Consider the following 14,944-nt stretch of genomic DNA (forward strand, 5'->3'; position numbering starts at 1 on the left):
CTGTTGCAAAACCATAATCTAACTTTCTATAAAAAATATAGTGGCGATCATAATATACTTAACGCTGATTTCTCTTATCTAATAAAGAAAATATTTTATGAGAAATCGTAGAAATAAATTTTACAACCTTCGCGATGTGTACTACTACATATGAAATATCTCGTCTGTGATTCTACATTTAGTTCCGGAAGCATCTCCGCGATATTAAATGCTATCCAACTTAAAAATACGATAATATGCTTCTCTAATCATTTGACACTGATACTTATATAAAGTTAATTAGAAAATTTCCAAGAGGCGCACGTTCAAATTAATATTATGGAAAATATACTTAACATCACTGAAAAAGTCTATAAAAATCGAATTAATACTCAGAAAGACATGTTTTTGATGTATAGCTGAATGATTTATTTAATTTTAGTCGGTAAATCATAAAATAGTCTAAAGTAATATTTTTTTTTTAATTTAATAACCATTTTTTCATTGTTTAATAAGCATTTATTTATATAGAATTTTAAAAGTCACAATTTGCTACTCGTAAGAAGTCCGATATTTTATGTATCACTACGTAATACGTACAAAATGGAAATTTCGAATATAAACTCAAGCTATTTTAAAGCTTTAATACTATCTTGCTGACCGTGTGGTCTATTTGAAAAAATATAAGATAGATTACCAGATGGAACCTGCTCCAAAGTCATGTATACCTCGAAAAATTACTCAAAATATACTACCTATACACACATACACAAAAATAGGATACATACATATACATAAAAAAAAATATATATATATATATATACGAACAATCAAATATTAAGGAAGTAATTATGAAAGATTGAACATTTCACAATCTTACACATGATGGCTTGGTTTCTGGTGACATCTTACTTAGCTAAACTAAATACGTTCGTCTATCTTTATTCCGTATTTAGTTAGCAGTTGTCGAGGGGCAGTTGCCTCCAGCGGTGCAGCGTGAACGGTTCAGTTCGTTCAGCGCGCTCAGCGAGTATCGTTGCTCGCTTACGCTAGCGTGACCATCAAGAATCTTCTCTTCGCGATAGTGCATGCGTGAGACGAACCCCTTTGAACGGTCGACCTTTGACCCAACTGAGGTCAGAAAAAGCCTATCCGCAGGCGCGGATCGCCGATCGTCGATCTCAGTTTTCGGACTGCACAATCCGCTGGATTATCGTTATCGGAACTCATTCGGATTTCGTGTGAAGTTTCTGTAGGTCCATCATGTTACCGAGATTGGTACTGCCAATAATTTTGCTACTCGTGATTGTAGGTACGAACACGTTTTATATATTTGAAACTATCAATCCTTTTGGAACGTTATTTTTTCCCAAATTATTTGAAAAAAATAAGGATTTTTCAAATATTTCTAAAAAATACACATTTTCATATTTATTGGAAATGTTTCTTCGAAGTATAATTATTGTAGGTAAAGTAAATAAGCTGAACTTATTGTTTAAATAGTTTAAATAGCTTAGTAAGTTCATATCATACCAACTCTGTTCAACCATCCAAGTATTATTCTTGCCAAGGACTATGGAGTGATCATTTTTCACTTATCAGTTTAAGGATACTTGCTCGAATTTTTTTCATTTTTTTTTTACTATGGCAAGAGTGTACTATGTCACTATAACTTCTTACCGAATCACTTAATTATCGAAAACGAAAGTTTTTAAGTTCCTTGAGCTTATGAATAGATGGGGATTAGATGAACAACAATTCTGAATAGTTTATCGTATCCATGAAATAGTAAAAAGAACTTTTCAAAAAACTGAGACAGAAATTTCAAGCTAATAAGTTAAAGGTGATGATTTTACGATCTGATAACAGCATAATATATATTCGAATTGTTATAAAATATTTGGTATAAGAATTTTTACAGCAATAAATTAAGTTAAAAAGAAGAATAAATTATTATATTTCTTTGCATGTAACTATTGTTGACTGCTACTTTTTTTCTTCAGTAGATAATTCGTTTAGTGTAAAATAAGGCTTGAGCGTTCTTTTGAAAGAAAGATCTCGGTTCATTCACCGAGGACACAGATAATGCAGTACGATAATAAAGTGTAGTTTCAATGATACTCATTCCATGTTCCCTCTTACTGCTTTTATTATGCGGGAATATGGATGATGACAGCGATAAACATTTAATAATTGAAAAATCAATTTACCCACGCAGCCATGTTTTATCTCCTTTAACCTTTATCAATTTAAGCAAGTGAGAAGTGCAATGGATACCTACATCCGGTACAAATAGTTGTCGAGGCAACATATTTCTTCATAGCACTATCTCTATAGGGTAAATAAGCTGCAGATACGTTCACTGCATATGAAGTATTTTACTTGGAAATCTTTACAAGAAACTTGTGCCCATAATTTGTCGCTTAGATATCTTTTACATATTCAACATTACTTTAGTAGATTTTGGTTGATTTATCATGTGTCCGTAGAGGTGGTGCTCCATCATATCAGCTATTATTTGATATGTAGAGAAATAAAGAAGTATGTATATGTAACTGCATTTGTGGCGGATGTAGGCAAGATAACTTGGTACATTTGGATTGTTAATTAAAATAAGGTATTATTTACGAAAAATAAAAAGAATTAAATAATGAATGAAATAGTTATTTGGTTATTATTTAAGAAAGGAATATTTTTAAGAGAAAATAATTATTATTTTGTAAATAATATAATTCTACGGGGCACTGATTGTATAGGATGTTTTATATATTTGTAGACAATCAAAATTAAATATTTAAAGATTGATTTCAGCGCGTCAAGCATTTTGATTCGATAATTATTTTCTTTATTCTAGCAATAAGCACACGATCGCGTGCTTGTGACTTGGATCAGATGCAGTATGGGTGTCGAATCTATAATGCACAATGCAGATGCGGTTATGGCTGTTCTTCCGAATATAGATATAATAATAATGAGGACTGTAAAGAAGCATTGAGAGGTAATGAAATATTTGCTAGATTCATCAACGTTAACAGGAGATTTTTAGTCTATTTTGTTGTACTCTCATATAAATGTCACGAACGTATAGTTACAGTTATTATTGTATAATTACTTTTTTTCAGGCAAGCGTAGTGACACGTGCTACAGATTAAAACCTTGCTTGAACGAGGGATCCTGCATACAAATATCGTCAGACCCTGGATTTAAATGTCGCTGCGAAGGAACCGGTTATTATGGGCCACTCTGTGACAAACGTTAGTATATAACTATCATTACCGATTAAGATTGATTACATTTATACATTGCAGCCTTACATTTGATTACATTCAATTCCAAATGTAATCATAAATACAACAGTATCAACTAACTAATAGTATCAGTGACGTATTATTTAATGTTAAATATTCAAATAAAAATTTACTGCATATAATAATAATAAATTTAAAAAATTCTATTTAATCAGACGATTATGTCTTTTTTCAGCTTGTCCAGTACTGAACCATTTACGTCTCCGAGGGCCGTTTCCCTACGAATGTGTTGTAATCTAATCTACAATGCTTCTTATTCTTACCTACTACAAAACAAATACATGTGTTATTAAATACAAAAAAATGAACACATTCTGTAACACTTTCCACATCTTTGTACATACATAATAAATACATATTGTATATATCATAATATTTTTGCACATTATTATTTATAAATATTTATTACAAATTGTCAATATAGAAATATGGCAAAAAGTTGAAAACACTTATTTGCTACAGTGAATATTGTTTTAAAAAAACACAGTTTCTAAACTATTTTGTATTTTAAGACAAAGAAGAGAGGTTTGACATTTTCACTGTTTATTCATCAATAATTTTACAATATGTATGCACATGATGTGTTGGATCCATGAGTTGTCAAACAAACGCATAGTTTGTATCGTGCTCGTTATGCACTTTGTTCTTATTTTTATTCCTTCCATCTATTTCTACATAATGCCACGTGTACCTCACTTGCTGTTTCTGATGGCAAAACTTGTAAAAATCGATTCTGTTACTCTTCGCATAAGTACTGTTTTGTAGTTCTTTTTTTTTTTTTATTTTTGTAGTATGAATCGACTGAATCCGTAATACTAGTTTGATTTTACAACACGAGACTGCATCAGGAACTTAACTGCATGTACATATATTTATATATTATATATTATCTAGGACAAACAATTGGCCAGTTGTTAACTTCTTTTACAAATTCATTGATATTCTCTTTTTTCAACAGAGTTACACGTTACAATGATTCATATAATGAAACATAAAACTGCTCCTTCCACTATAAAATTATTTCAATTCGCAAGTTTCAGCAAGTGATACGGATACATTTTTTCTTCCTTTTTGATTATATAGCCAATCAGTATTTTATATATATGATGAGAATTTGCATGTGACTTCAGATTCGTCTACTGTACATTTTAAACTGATTGTAGTGTACATTATAGGTAAAACAAACATTCTAAAGAAAATTATATAAATAAATGTTGTATCAACATGTACGTATATTTTTATAAAATCAGACGAGACATTATCTTTGAATATTATAAACGGGCAGGCTATCAACGATTCAATATTAGATTATTTTCCAATCAATGTTTTTAGTTAGGATGAGCAAAGGAAGAAAATGTTCGTAAAATTTTCATAGGGAGTAGCAATTTAAAAGTTCTAAAATATATCAAAACACTTGTTTAGAATTTCTCAGCAGAACTATTATGCGACGTTGCAAATAAAAATGATCTTTAGTCAAGTTAAATAGCTCAGATAAATCATCTCCCTAATCATTTTTATATTTTATAAGATGATAAAATGACTCGTTGTATTTTTTTATTTTATATTCTTTTCTTTTCTCAACAAGTTCATAATCCAATTGATTATTATCAATATTATTATTGTTGTCACATTAGTCTCAATTTGGCAAATGTTTACGATCATGCTTATGATAATAATAATCTCGGTACCGAAGTGTATGGACTAAAAACAAGTAATGTAGATTACAATTTAGATAAGCAGTAACCGTTTCGATACAACATTACTCTTCAATGGCACCAGGGGTATGCTGGACTCTTTCTTGATTAAATCCACGCGTACCGTCTGGCCCTCTTGGTTGTCTAACTACGGTTAATTTAGGACCTGTGTCTTCCATAGATGTAGTCCGCAATCGGCTGATCAAACGTTCGGGTCGTTGTTGGACTGAATCGCTGTACAATAAATGTACAAAATATAATTCACAAATTAATTTATAGTATTTTTTCAAATAAAAATATAATTTATGTAAAAATCAATACTATACCTTATTCGTGTTACATTGCATGCAGATGATTTACCAGTACGTTGATTCGTAATCAAAACGAATTCAACCGGGTCTCCTGGTTGAAGTATCGCATGGTCTCGAACTTCACTCATGTGAAAGAATAATTTCTTACCCTCATCGACCTCATAGGCAAGAAAACCGAAAAGACCTTTCACTGCATCCACTGTTGCTCTTCTCTTTTTTCTAACTGCTACAATATTACAAGCATGGCCTGCTGAATCAACCTGTAATTGCACAGGATCACCAGCCTGCAGTAGCTCACGTTTATTAACCAGTCCCATAATTCTAAACTCGTATTCTGGGGTGTCCTCATCTTCGTTAGTAGCGTTTATCTTTATCAAACCAGCATACTCTGCCTGATCAGGATTTGCACTTCGTAATGGCCTCACGACCGTTCCATCAAGCACTTCACTAACTGGTATTGGCCTAGGAATGCTTCCACGAGGTACTAATTTAACATAATCCGCGGCAACACAACCACCGTTTCCTCTACCATTTCCAGAACTGATTATACATTCAATATCAGCTCCTACTTCCAGTGTACTAGCGTCTCCTTCAAAATTGCTGAAAAATATGGACGTTATATTTACGATTGTTTAGTAACAGCCAATTGATTTATATAAAAATCTATACCTGAAGTGAAAAAATATTTCTTTATCGTGATTCACAGTCTCAATAAAACCAAATCCATCTTTGAGAGCAGCAATAAAGCCCTGACAAACTTGACCATTTAACTTTTTGTTACCATTTGGAGTCTTTTCACCAAAAGAATTCACTAGAGATATGTCAACAGCAACAAGTTCTTTATTTCGTTTCACTTGACAAATACTAAATTGAACCTAGAATGAAATCGTAATTTAGACAATGATATATTTAAGAACACTTTCAGGTTGGGAAGAAGGTAATATACCTTCTCATCTACTTTTGGAATATTTTTTGGATCACAATCTTTGATAAAGAAAATAACACTCTTATGTTGATTTTCCTTCACGTATCCAATGAGACCAGGTAACAAACCGCTTACACCTTGAATTATAGTACCCACCAAATCTTTTTCTATGATTGTTTCAAATTGAACTGTTCCAGCTGGTAAATGTTTCAACCTAATTGCACTTTGTCGATTACTCGAAAATGATGAAGAAGGATCCTATTATAAAAATTAACGACAATAAAGATTAATACAAAAATAACATAGGAGTGCTGTGACCATGTACTATTCTTTTTAAAAATATACTCACTTGAATAACTGTAAACTCAACTTCATCTCCTACACTAATTTCTCTATCAACATCAAGAACCTCATTGAAATGAAAAAATAAACGCGCTAACTCTCGATCTGCACAACGAATGAAACCAAATCCATCTTTGAGAGCAGCAATAATGCCTTGTTCTCGTCTTTCACCGGATACGGTAAAAGACTCAGGTAACAACAATATTTCAGTAGCTCTTTTGAGTTGATCTCTAGTATCCGTAGCAATACGAAATTGGACCCAGTCCCCATGTCTAACAAAAAAGAAAACACGTAATTGTGTTGATAAAAAAAATTGTATAAACTGATAATTTATATGTACATCTTCGGATATCTTTAGTTATCTATACCTAAGAGTAAAATCTCCTTTTTGATCTTTATCTCCAAACGGAATTTCGACTTCACAATGACGAGCATCTCTATAACGAATTCTTCCAGGCAATGGATCATTTTGGTGACGAGCAGCAGTGCCTCTTTCTAAAGGCTTTAATACCTGCCCTTTTACTACATCATTACAAACTTCTTCAAATACTATAGAACCAGGTGGTAACTTAGTAATGTTACAAGCGACTTCTTTTCCCTGAAAAGCAGTGACAATATAATTAATATAAAGCATAAAAAAGCGATGATTTTTTTATATAAATTAAATATGCCGTCTTACATTTCGAGTTTGTATTATAAATTCAACATCATCTCCTAATCTAAGTTCTTCTTTCATAGATTTAGCTTCACTAAAGTGGAAGAAAATCTCTTTAACTACATCAGCACGTTCAATAAAGCCAAAGTTTTCTTTCATCGAGCAAACTACTCCACGATAGCGAACTGGATGTACTGGATTTTCCAATCTTACATGACATGCACCCAAATTTCCACTGTAATTAATATCGAAACTTCGTATTAGTTTTGTATATCTATGTATTAATAAATTTGACATAACAGATAAGACAATTTACCGTTGATTAGTAGCAATTTGAAATGACACTCTATCACCAGTAGCCAAAATAACATTTCCTTCTACATCATCTTTCGTATATGGCAAAAAAAAACATTCTCCTCTGTTCTCATAACTAATACGCCCTTGTGAGTCACTACTCGCGTGTAATGATGTGGTTACGAGTCCAATAACTCGTTCTTCACCTAGCACCTACATCATATGAAGTTTTACAAATTTGTACATTTATTTTATGGATTTTTGGAGAAAAAAACAAAAATTATTCATATGCCATACTAACCATCTCCGGAGAAATCTTACTGACTGTACTAGCAATGGGTTTTCCAGTTCGTCGGTCATAAGTCATTTCAAATTCAACTGGATCTCCAATTCTTAAATGTTCTATGTTACCGCTAAATTGGCTAAAATGAAAGAACAATCTTGCTTGTCTTTCACAGCACTGTATAAATCCATAAGAATGCTACAACAAGAAAATATAGATGTTAGGCATAATTTAAACAGTATATTACTGATTGAAGTGATCATAATAATAAAATTCTTACTAATAATTTTTCAATTATTCCTGTTTCGCGTGGTCCTTGGTTAGCAGATTGATCTTGATAAGTGGAATTATTTGTTGGTGGGTCTTCTGTGTAACCAGCATTTCCTTCCATACCGGTAAATGTCCCAAAAGGAAATCTGGTAAGATCTTTACGCGATTTTTGCGTATTAGTGTAACCTGCATAGTGTATGTTATTTTTTCCATTTCCAGGAGGTGAATCTGTCATATAATGGTCACTACCATAGTTGGTACCATTTCTGTAGATATTAGTTGCTGTTTGATGCGATCCCATTATAACTTTGGGATTAGGTATAGCCACAGACTTATAATCAAGTATTGCAGGGTCAGAGTTCATGATTGGCGGCTGGAACGTTTTCCACTGAGGATTGTTGGACATTGTTTCAAATTCGCACAACTTTAAGTATAATCTTCACGTATAAGAATTCCTCTTTTCTTGAAACAATTACTTAATTTCTTTTTTATGTTCACTTCCGTTTCACCACAATATATATATACTTATATTTAGAAATTTTTAGTCTTTTCAATTATTTAAGTGTTAACATAGATATCACAGAACGGTTCTTGGTACCTTATATCTTTGTTCACTATTATAATGTTACAAGAACTTAATACAGAGGAAGAGAGGCTCTTTAAAATGCTGCACAAATGCAGGCTCCTTTGTGACCAAGAAGTGGAAGGAAGGATTTGAACATATTTTGACATATATCATAAATTATTTATCTGCGAGTACCTCAACAACTCTGTGCGATATTGGCACTCTTTTTAAATATAAATACAAGTGTTTTATTAACCAAAAGCTGCACAATCTCAGCCGCAATCACAATTACGGTCACTTTATGGCTCACCTAACTCTTTCTCACAAAGCTTGTGTACACAATATATAAATGAACAATATAGTTAATGTTGATTTATGAATTAATACAAGTACAAAATTCTTAGCACATCATAGACCATTGATACTTTCCACATATGTATGCACGAGTGTTATAACAACTGTTTGATATTTACTCAATTTAGCATATGTTAGAATAACCGTGTTTCCTTTCAAACAGCAGTCATCCTTTATAAAAGGAGTAAATAAAAAAACATAGGAGATTTAAAGGATAAATGTTGACTTGAAAATCCTCAGATGTCTTCAATGCGTGCTGAGTGTGATTGTGTTGTTCCGATATTTCTATATTAGCGTTTCTTTCTTCAGCATTTAATTGTGAAATTTACAGTGAGCCTTGGTTTCAAAAATGTCCTAAACTAACAATTACACAAGCTGAAATTAAAAAAGAAAAATATTTATTTTAGAATAGCCTAAAAATCACTATAACTATATTATTATTATTATATGTATGTAAATATAATGATCATAAGCTTTTCAAACAGCATGTTTCAATAAATTAAAATAAACCTTTGATAAATAATGTTTATTTTTCGATAAAGAAAGTACCTGCTATAATTTATCATTTGTAGTCACATTTTGTAACTGATTCATCTAATTATATGACAAATGTAATTAGTTTTTCTTGAATCATTTTATTTAAAAATGATGTGTACTATTTATAAAATATTTTATAAAATACATATCCATTCGTATTTTCTCATATGTCATATATATTTAGTTTGCACTTTCATCATATATAATAAGCTAAGTAAAAAATAAATTTTCACTAGTATGTATTGGTATTTTCACAGGTGTACTTATAGGTTATTAGGTATTTCATACGTTATATTGATATGAATGTTCAAGCATACAAAATGATTCACATTATATTTATTATATTCTATTTGTGGTTTCACATAAGATAAACAAGATATTCACAATAATTGAGTGCCAGTTTGACATTGACTTTTAATGTTCCAACTGGTGGTGTTTTCTAAATGTTTTTTACTTATTTTTTTATATTTTATTCGTGTTTGAAACCTTGTTTACCAATGTCCAAGAACCAATCAAGGCATTATTGTCGTCGTCGGTTCATGATTTAAATCATAATACTCGAACTTTACTACAAGTCAGATAGATTACTTGAACACCCACATGAAAATGTTTGAAATATATGTAACGGTATAGGTATCGTAAGTATGTTCAGAATATAACTAAGTATGTATCACTTTCCTAATTTTTTAATAGCTCGTCTGAAATTTAAGTCGACAAGACACATTTCCAAAAGAAAAGAAAACAAAAACCCGAAATATTATATGTGCTTGCCAGTTATGAGATTCTGATTTTTTTATGAAGTCGCTCATTTCTACAGATACCGTAAAAATTTATCAGGCCTCAAAATGCTTATAGAATATGAATATTTCCGATAGAGAATGTATAGCTCTGTAAAATCTGATTGTTTCGTTACAAAGCTCGTAATCAAACAGCTTTAGAAAGTTTTATAAAACTCACCACGACACAGCACAGCACTGACGACATGCCGCCATGTTGAATGTCAACATTCAGCATTCATACAAAACAGGAGCAACCACAGAGTAGTTACAGTTAAAATTTAGATTCATAAATTTCTGACGATATTGCAACAAAAAGAATTACAGTGTTCGTTTCTCATATTACACACGTAAAAAAACTAATAAAAATATAATAAATTTCGAAAACCTAAATTAAAATACACACGAAGATAAAAGGAGAAGTGTATTTTCGAATACGTACGTAAATTCTGGAACGAATAACGTCGAATACGTATATTTGAAAAATTAGTACAATGTTCACTCGAAATAATTAAAACCCAACGTAATTTCTTGAATAAGTTCTGGAAGTAAACTAGTGTTTTTAAAAATTAAGAAAACTATGTTAATTAAGTGATCATCATTAGTAATGTAATAAATAAGAAGGTAATAGTTTCAACATACACGTGTTCTTTATTTTTACATTCATTTTCCAGGTCTTTATTGTTGATAGTATACGAAGTAATTAGTTATTTATAATTTACAAATAAAATTTGCTTTAATAATAATAATGACAGTGGTAGTAATAGAATAATAATAATAATGACAACATTAAACAAAATTTGCATATATTATTAAGTGTTTAATTTTTGGGATGCTTCTGCACTGGATGACCTTGAATATACACCAAAATAATTTAATCGACGCCAACGCAAGTCTTCTGGATCTGGTGTTGGTGGAGCAGTGACACATTCTAAGCTTAATTGAAGAGCTCTTCGTAAATCATCGTCTTCATCTGTGTCATCAGTTATGCTTACTGTATGAGCTTCTTTATTATCATTGTGAAGATCTAATCTTAATTTCACAGATTCATCAATATCATCCTTCTTACTATTTTCTAAACTCAACTGCAACGCCCTTTGCAGCTCTGTATTATCATCATCTTCTTCTCTACCTTCAACTTTTATAGGAATTATCCTTTCTTGTGGTTTATTCTCTGACAGGTCTTTAGATGTTGACGGTTTGTTATATATACTTGAATCTGTAGTACTTGGCGTTCTCAATATATTAGAAGTATTTGGTACTTTCGCTTCTTCCGAAGGAAGTGCAGTTTTGTACAGTTCATCTTCTTCTCTAACTCCCAAACGATAACCTTTTGAATCTGTTTTTAGAGGCGTTTTTAGTTTTGGTGCAACTACTACTGGATTTTTCATAAGAATATTGTCTGCAGCACATTGAGGAAGTGTACCAATAATGATAAAAATAGAGTAACCTATTAAAAGATATATTACAATTTAATGTAACTTTGTCATTATGAGTTATATAATTTTAATGTAATTACACTTACCATCTTGTATTAATTGAGCCAAATACATAGCAAGATAGGTATCTGATATGAGTTGTGGTCCACTTAGCATAGAATTCAAATTAAACCATTGTTTTCCGATTTTTCTTATAGTAAACCAATGTCCTTTATAGTTACAAATATATGCTTTCATCTGTCTGAAAAATTATGTCATTTATTATTATATACTCATGTAAAATATTAATTAATATGTGAAAAATGATAATGAATACAAATTTTAAAATCTATATAAAGAAGTGAAACTCTAATAATAATTGTGCTTTGTTATAAGATACATGAAAAATGAAGATATGAAGAAATGAATAATAACCTACGAAGGATCTTTCCGTGCCATTAATGCTGCTGATTCAGTACTATTATATGGGACTAGCTCTAACTCCAAAACTTTCAATGCTCTGCTAATAACTTGAACTGAAAAGTATCCACTATCATCCATATTTCCTGATGGTTGCTAAACAAAACAATTATTATTATTTCATAAAATTTTTTTCTAATAGAGATTTTAAGAGATTAATATTTAATTTAGATAATACACTTAATTCATTTCTTACATGGGCAAAATAAGCACATAGACATGAAGGTTTTTTAAAAAAATTTCTTCATTCTATTTAGCGACATTTGGTTAGTCTTGCGCGGTGTACAATTGTTTTTCTGTCTAAGAAAAATATAACTTGTTGTGAGATGAGTGAGAGATATTTTTAAAAGACTAAACTGAATTTATGCGGAATCAGCTATCCAATAGAGCTGTCCACATGGTAAACTTAGCTAATGCTGACTATAAATTTGTGAAGGACGTTCACACAATATGGATAGATCAGCCAGCTCCCACCCTATTGGAATATTACAAAGCAAGGGCAGTACAAAATCTCGATGCAGTTCGAGGGCTGATTGCTGGTGCAGTATTTTGTTGTGTATCTTCATTATCAAAAGCAGAGAACTTTACAGTGGCATGGGTACAAAAACGCAAATTGCAATTACAGTCTCTAATTCCAGATGTGCCTCTCGAGGCCTATATCTCCGATATCATCTGCATACACATCCACAGCATGTATGGAAGTTACACTATGGAATGGAAAGAAGTCTACCGACAAATAGTAACTTCTTGGTCGCAGCTCCAATCATCACAGGGATTATCTCTGACTTAGGTAATAGAACGAACCTCAAACAACAAAGTTTGACAACACGCGCTTGACAACGATCGCCGATATGGTCACGAAACTGAGTTATTCTGATGCGGATGTCCTCATCCAAAAGGGCTTGTCTGTTACCAACTTCAGGTCTACTCTCAATCAAACGAGGAACTTGCTGAGATATCCATTCTGTTCAATTATCAGTCCAGCTATTAATATTTGCTAATACGCGGATCTAGCTTTTTTATATACTTTCATAAAACAGGATTTGATGAAGGACACTTCATCAAGTAACGCTTTGGAGGATACCGAGGTCAGGCTAATACCATTTGTACTCTAGGATGATAGTTAGACCTAACTCAATAGTTAATTAGGCAAGGTGGCCAAGAAGGGCATGGGAACAGGTTATTAACCCGCCTGACATCTCTGAGTCAGACTTTATGACTGTTATAAGACATATGTACGCTGCACCTGTACAAGTGCCTTTGCAAACTATACCATCTAATACAATTAACAGCTTTCACTCTCTGGCAAATAGAAGTACCAGCACTCTGGCTGCAGGTTTTATTGACCTACGAGTTTGGCGATATAGGACCCAGCCTAAATATCGCGGACCATTTACCTTATCAGGATGCAGTAAACCATCCTGAAGGAGAAGAAAGATGTCCCTGCCCAAACCTTTAAGCTTCTGTATAGTGTTACGATCATTTTTGTTTTTTCTTTTACTACCCATGATTATGACTTTAATTTTATTCACTCTTTAATTATTTTTAAGATCACTGTAATTGGATATTTCACACACCCTTACTATTCACCACATATCTATGCTTCTTTTATTCTGACATCATACACATGTGGACAGACATATCAAACAGGTATGAATATTGTCCTGTCAAAATTCAAATCAATTGTTCAATCCCCCTACGTCCGATTTATCCAAAAAGTCATATCTGACAACCGCCACTACATTTTAAGTGTGTTTTTATTAATTCTCAATCTTGTATCCCTCTACCAACATCAATATGTGCAATCTAACAGATATTACCGCTTCTGATCATGGGATGAGTATACAATTTAAGACTATGTACTAACACAATACTTGCAGAATCATCTTTCATCTTACTTGCAGAAACACTGTTTGTTTAATTAATCTCCGATTGTTTGATTTTTATCAAATATATATTGTTATAACTATCGAAGCTCAATTTATTGTTTTTGTATGCTTATATGTGTTCAGCATAAATTAGATGAGTCAGGTATATACTACTGCAAAGAAATATGATGCAATAGAAATATATACCTCTAAAAAGAGTCTATAATCTTCACTGTCAACACCTGATTCTGCCATTCTCATTCTTTCCTCTTTATCCAATTCGTGACCAAAACTGGCAAGATCCACTGCATTAAAATATGGTCCTTGTAAAAGTGCATTTAAGCAATGTTGCGCGCATAAATAGCCTTCTTGCTGTAATACATTTACTCATTAATATGGTATAGACGCAAAAAGACCGTTAATCTTTTTACTGCGAATATCATTATTTACCTTTTCATGGAATATTGTTTCCATTGTACCAGTATTTGTTGAACGTAGTATGTGAAATATACAGACATTAAATAAGGGATAATTAAGTTGTTATGCGTTGAACAAGCTTAAAAGATTGCTGTGACTAAACGTCATCCACAAAAATATTTTTTGGTTATAACCAGAAACATATAAAGTATAGTGTAGCATGTCAGTCGATTTTATCATACACCTCTACAGGACTACCATCTGAAAAGTGATTTTAGAGTTAAAAAGTAAATTTTGTAAAAAGTTTAACAACATAATACATAAGAACATTTTAAGTATTTGCATAAACATAGCGTTTTAATATTACGAAAGAAAAATATATTATATATTACAAATACAAAGTGAAAAATGAATCTTATACATATGTATATGCTTCTGTACATACTATGTAATCATTAAAATGGTTTT

General features: G+C 31.7%; 3 protein-coding genes across 5 annotated transcripts; 1 reads left to right on the forward strand and 2 right to left on the reverse strand.

Moving 5' to 3' along the window:
- The first annotated feature begins 960 nt into the window (after positions 1-960).
- LOC144473788 (uncharacterized) lies at positions 961-3,650 on the forward strand. Its single transcript, XM_078187996.1, has 4 exons — positions 961-1,291; positions 2,834-2,977; positions 3,102-3,233; positions 3,463-3,650. Exons 1-4 carry the CDS (start codon positions 1,243-1,245, stop codon positions 3,525-3,527), a joined length of 390 nt encoding a protein of 129 aa, XP_078044122.1. The 5' UTR covers positions 961-1,242; the 3' UTR covers positions 3,528-3,650.
- Unr (cold shock domain-containing Unr) lies at positions 3,612-10,519 on the reverse strand. 2 transcript variants are annotated; one of them, XM_078187980.1, is made up of 11 exons: positions 10,475-10,519; positions 8,072-9,355; positions 7,810-7,989; positions 7,531-7,721; positions 7,239-7,449; positions 6,928-7,157; positions 6,567-6,831; positions 6,374-6,475; positions 5,962-6,167; positions 5,308-5,892; positions 3,612-5,215 (listed from the first exon to the last, which is right to left on the reverse strand). In XM_078187980.1, exons 2-11 carry the CDS (start codon positions 8,465-8,467, stop codon positions 5,047-5,049), a joined length of 2,535 nt encoding a protein of 844 aa, XP_078044106.1. In that variant the 5' UTR covers positions 8,468-9,355; positions 10,475-10,519; the 3' UTR covers positions 3,612-5,046. The 2 variants fall into 2 exon arrangements, with proteins under 2 accessions (XP_078044106.1, XP_078044105.1); XM_078187979.1 differs by having other exon boundaries at positions 6,239-6,475.
- A 402-nt stretch (positions 10,520-10,921) lies between these two features.
- LOC144473787 (ataxin-3) lies at positions 10,922-14,712 on the reverse strand. 2 transcript variants are annotated; one of them, XM_078187993.1, is made up of 5 exons: positions 14,510-14,712; positions 14,267-14,431; positions 12,151-12,287; positions 11,819-11,973; positions 10,922-11,743 (listed from the first exon to the last, which is right to left on the reverse strand). In XM_078187993.1, exons 1-5 carry the CDS (start codon positions 14,531-14,533, stop codon positions 11,106-11,108), a joined length of 1,119 nt encoding a protein of 372 aa, XP_078044119.1. In that variant the 5' UTR covers positions 14,534-14,712; the 3' UTR covers positions 10,922-11,105. The 2 variants fall into 2 exon arrangements, with proteins under 2 accessions (XP_078044119.1, XP_078044121.1); XM_078187995.1 differs by lacking the exon at positions 14,510-14,712 and adding an exon at positions 12,388-12,491 and having other exon boundaries at positions 14,267-14,382.
- Positions 14,713-14,944: the final 232 nt, after the last annotated feature.

Source organism: Augochlora pura, chromosome 7 (genome assembly GCF_028453695.1).
Source record: "Augochlora pura isolate Apur16 chromosome 7, APUR_v2.2.1, whole genome shotgun sequence".
Lineage (NCBI taxonomy): Eukaryota > Metazoa > Arthropoda > Insecta > Hymenoptera > Halictidae > Augochlora > Augochlora pura.

Coding starts and splice junctions, on each gene's coding strand:
- LOC144473788 (XM_078187996.1), top strand. CDS start 1,243: ATGTTACCGAGATTGGTACTGCCAATAATTTTGCTACTCGTGATTGTA. Junction 1,292..2,833: donor TTTGCTACTCGTGATTGTAG/GTACGAACACGT, acceptor TCTTTATTCTAG/CAATAAGCACACGATCGCGT. Junction 2,978..3,101: donor CTGTAAAGAAGCATTGAGAG/GTAATGAAATAT, acceptor ACTTTTTTTCAG/GCAAGCGTAGTGACACGTGC.
- Unr (XM_078187979.1), bottom strand. CDS start 8,467: ATGTCCAACAATCCTCAGTGGAAAACGTTCCAGCCGCCAATCATGAAC. Junction 6,832..6,927: donor AAAGGAGATTTTACTCTTAG/GTATAGATAACT, acceptor CTTTTTTGTTAG/ACATGGGGACTGGGTCCAAT. Junction 6,168..6,238: donor TTCCAAAAGTAGATGAGAAG/GTATATTACCTT, acceptor ATTTCATTCTAG/GTTCAATTTAGTATTTGTCA.
- LOC144473787 (XM_078187993.1), bottom strand. CDS start 14,533: ATGGAAACAATATTCCATGAAAAG. Junction 12,288..14,266: donor ATTATAGACTCTTTTTAGAG/GTATATATTTCT, acceptor TGTTTTGTTTAG/CAACCATCAGGAAATATGGA. Junction 11,744..11,818: donor GGCTCAATTAATACAAGATG/GTAAGTGTAATT, acceptor ATCTTTTAATAG/GTTACTCTATTTTTATCATT.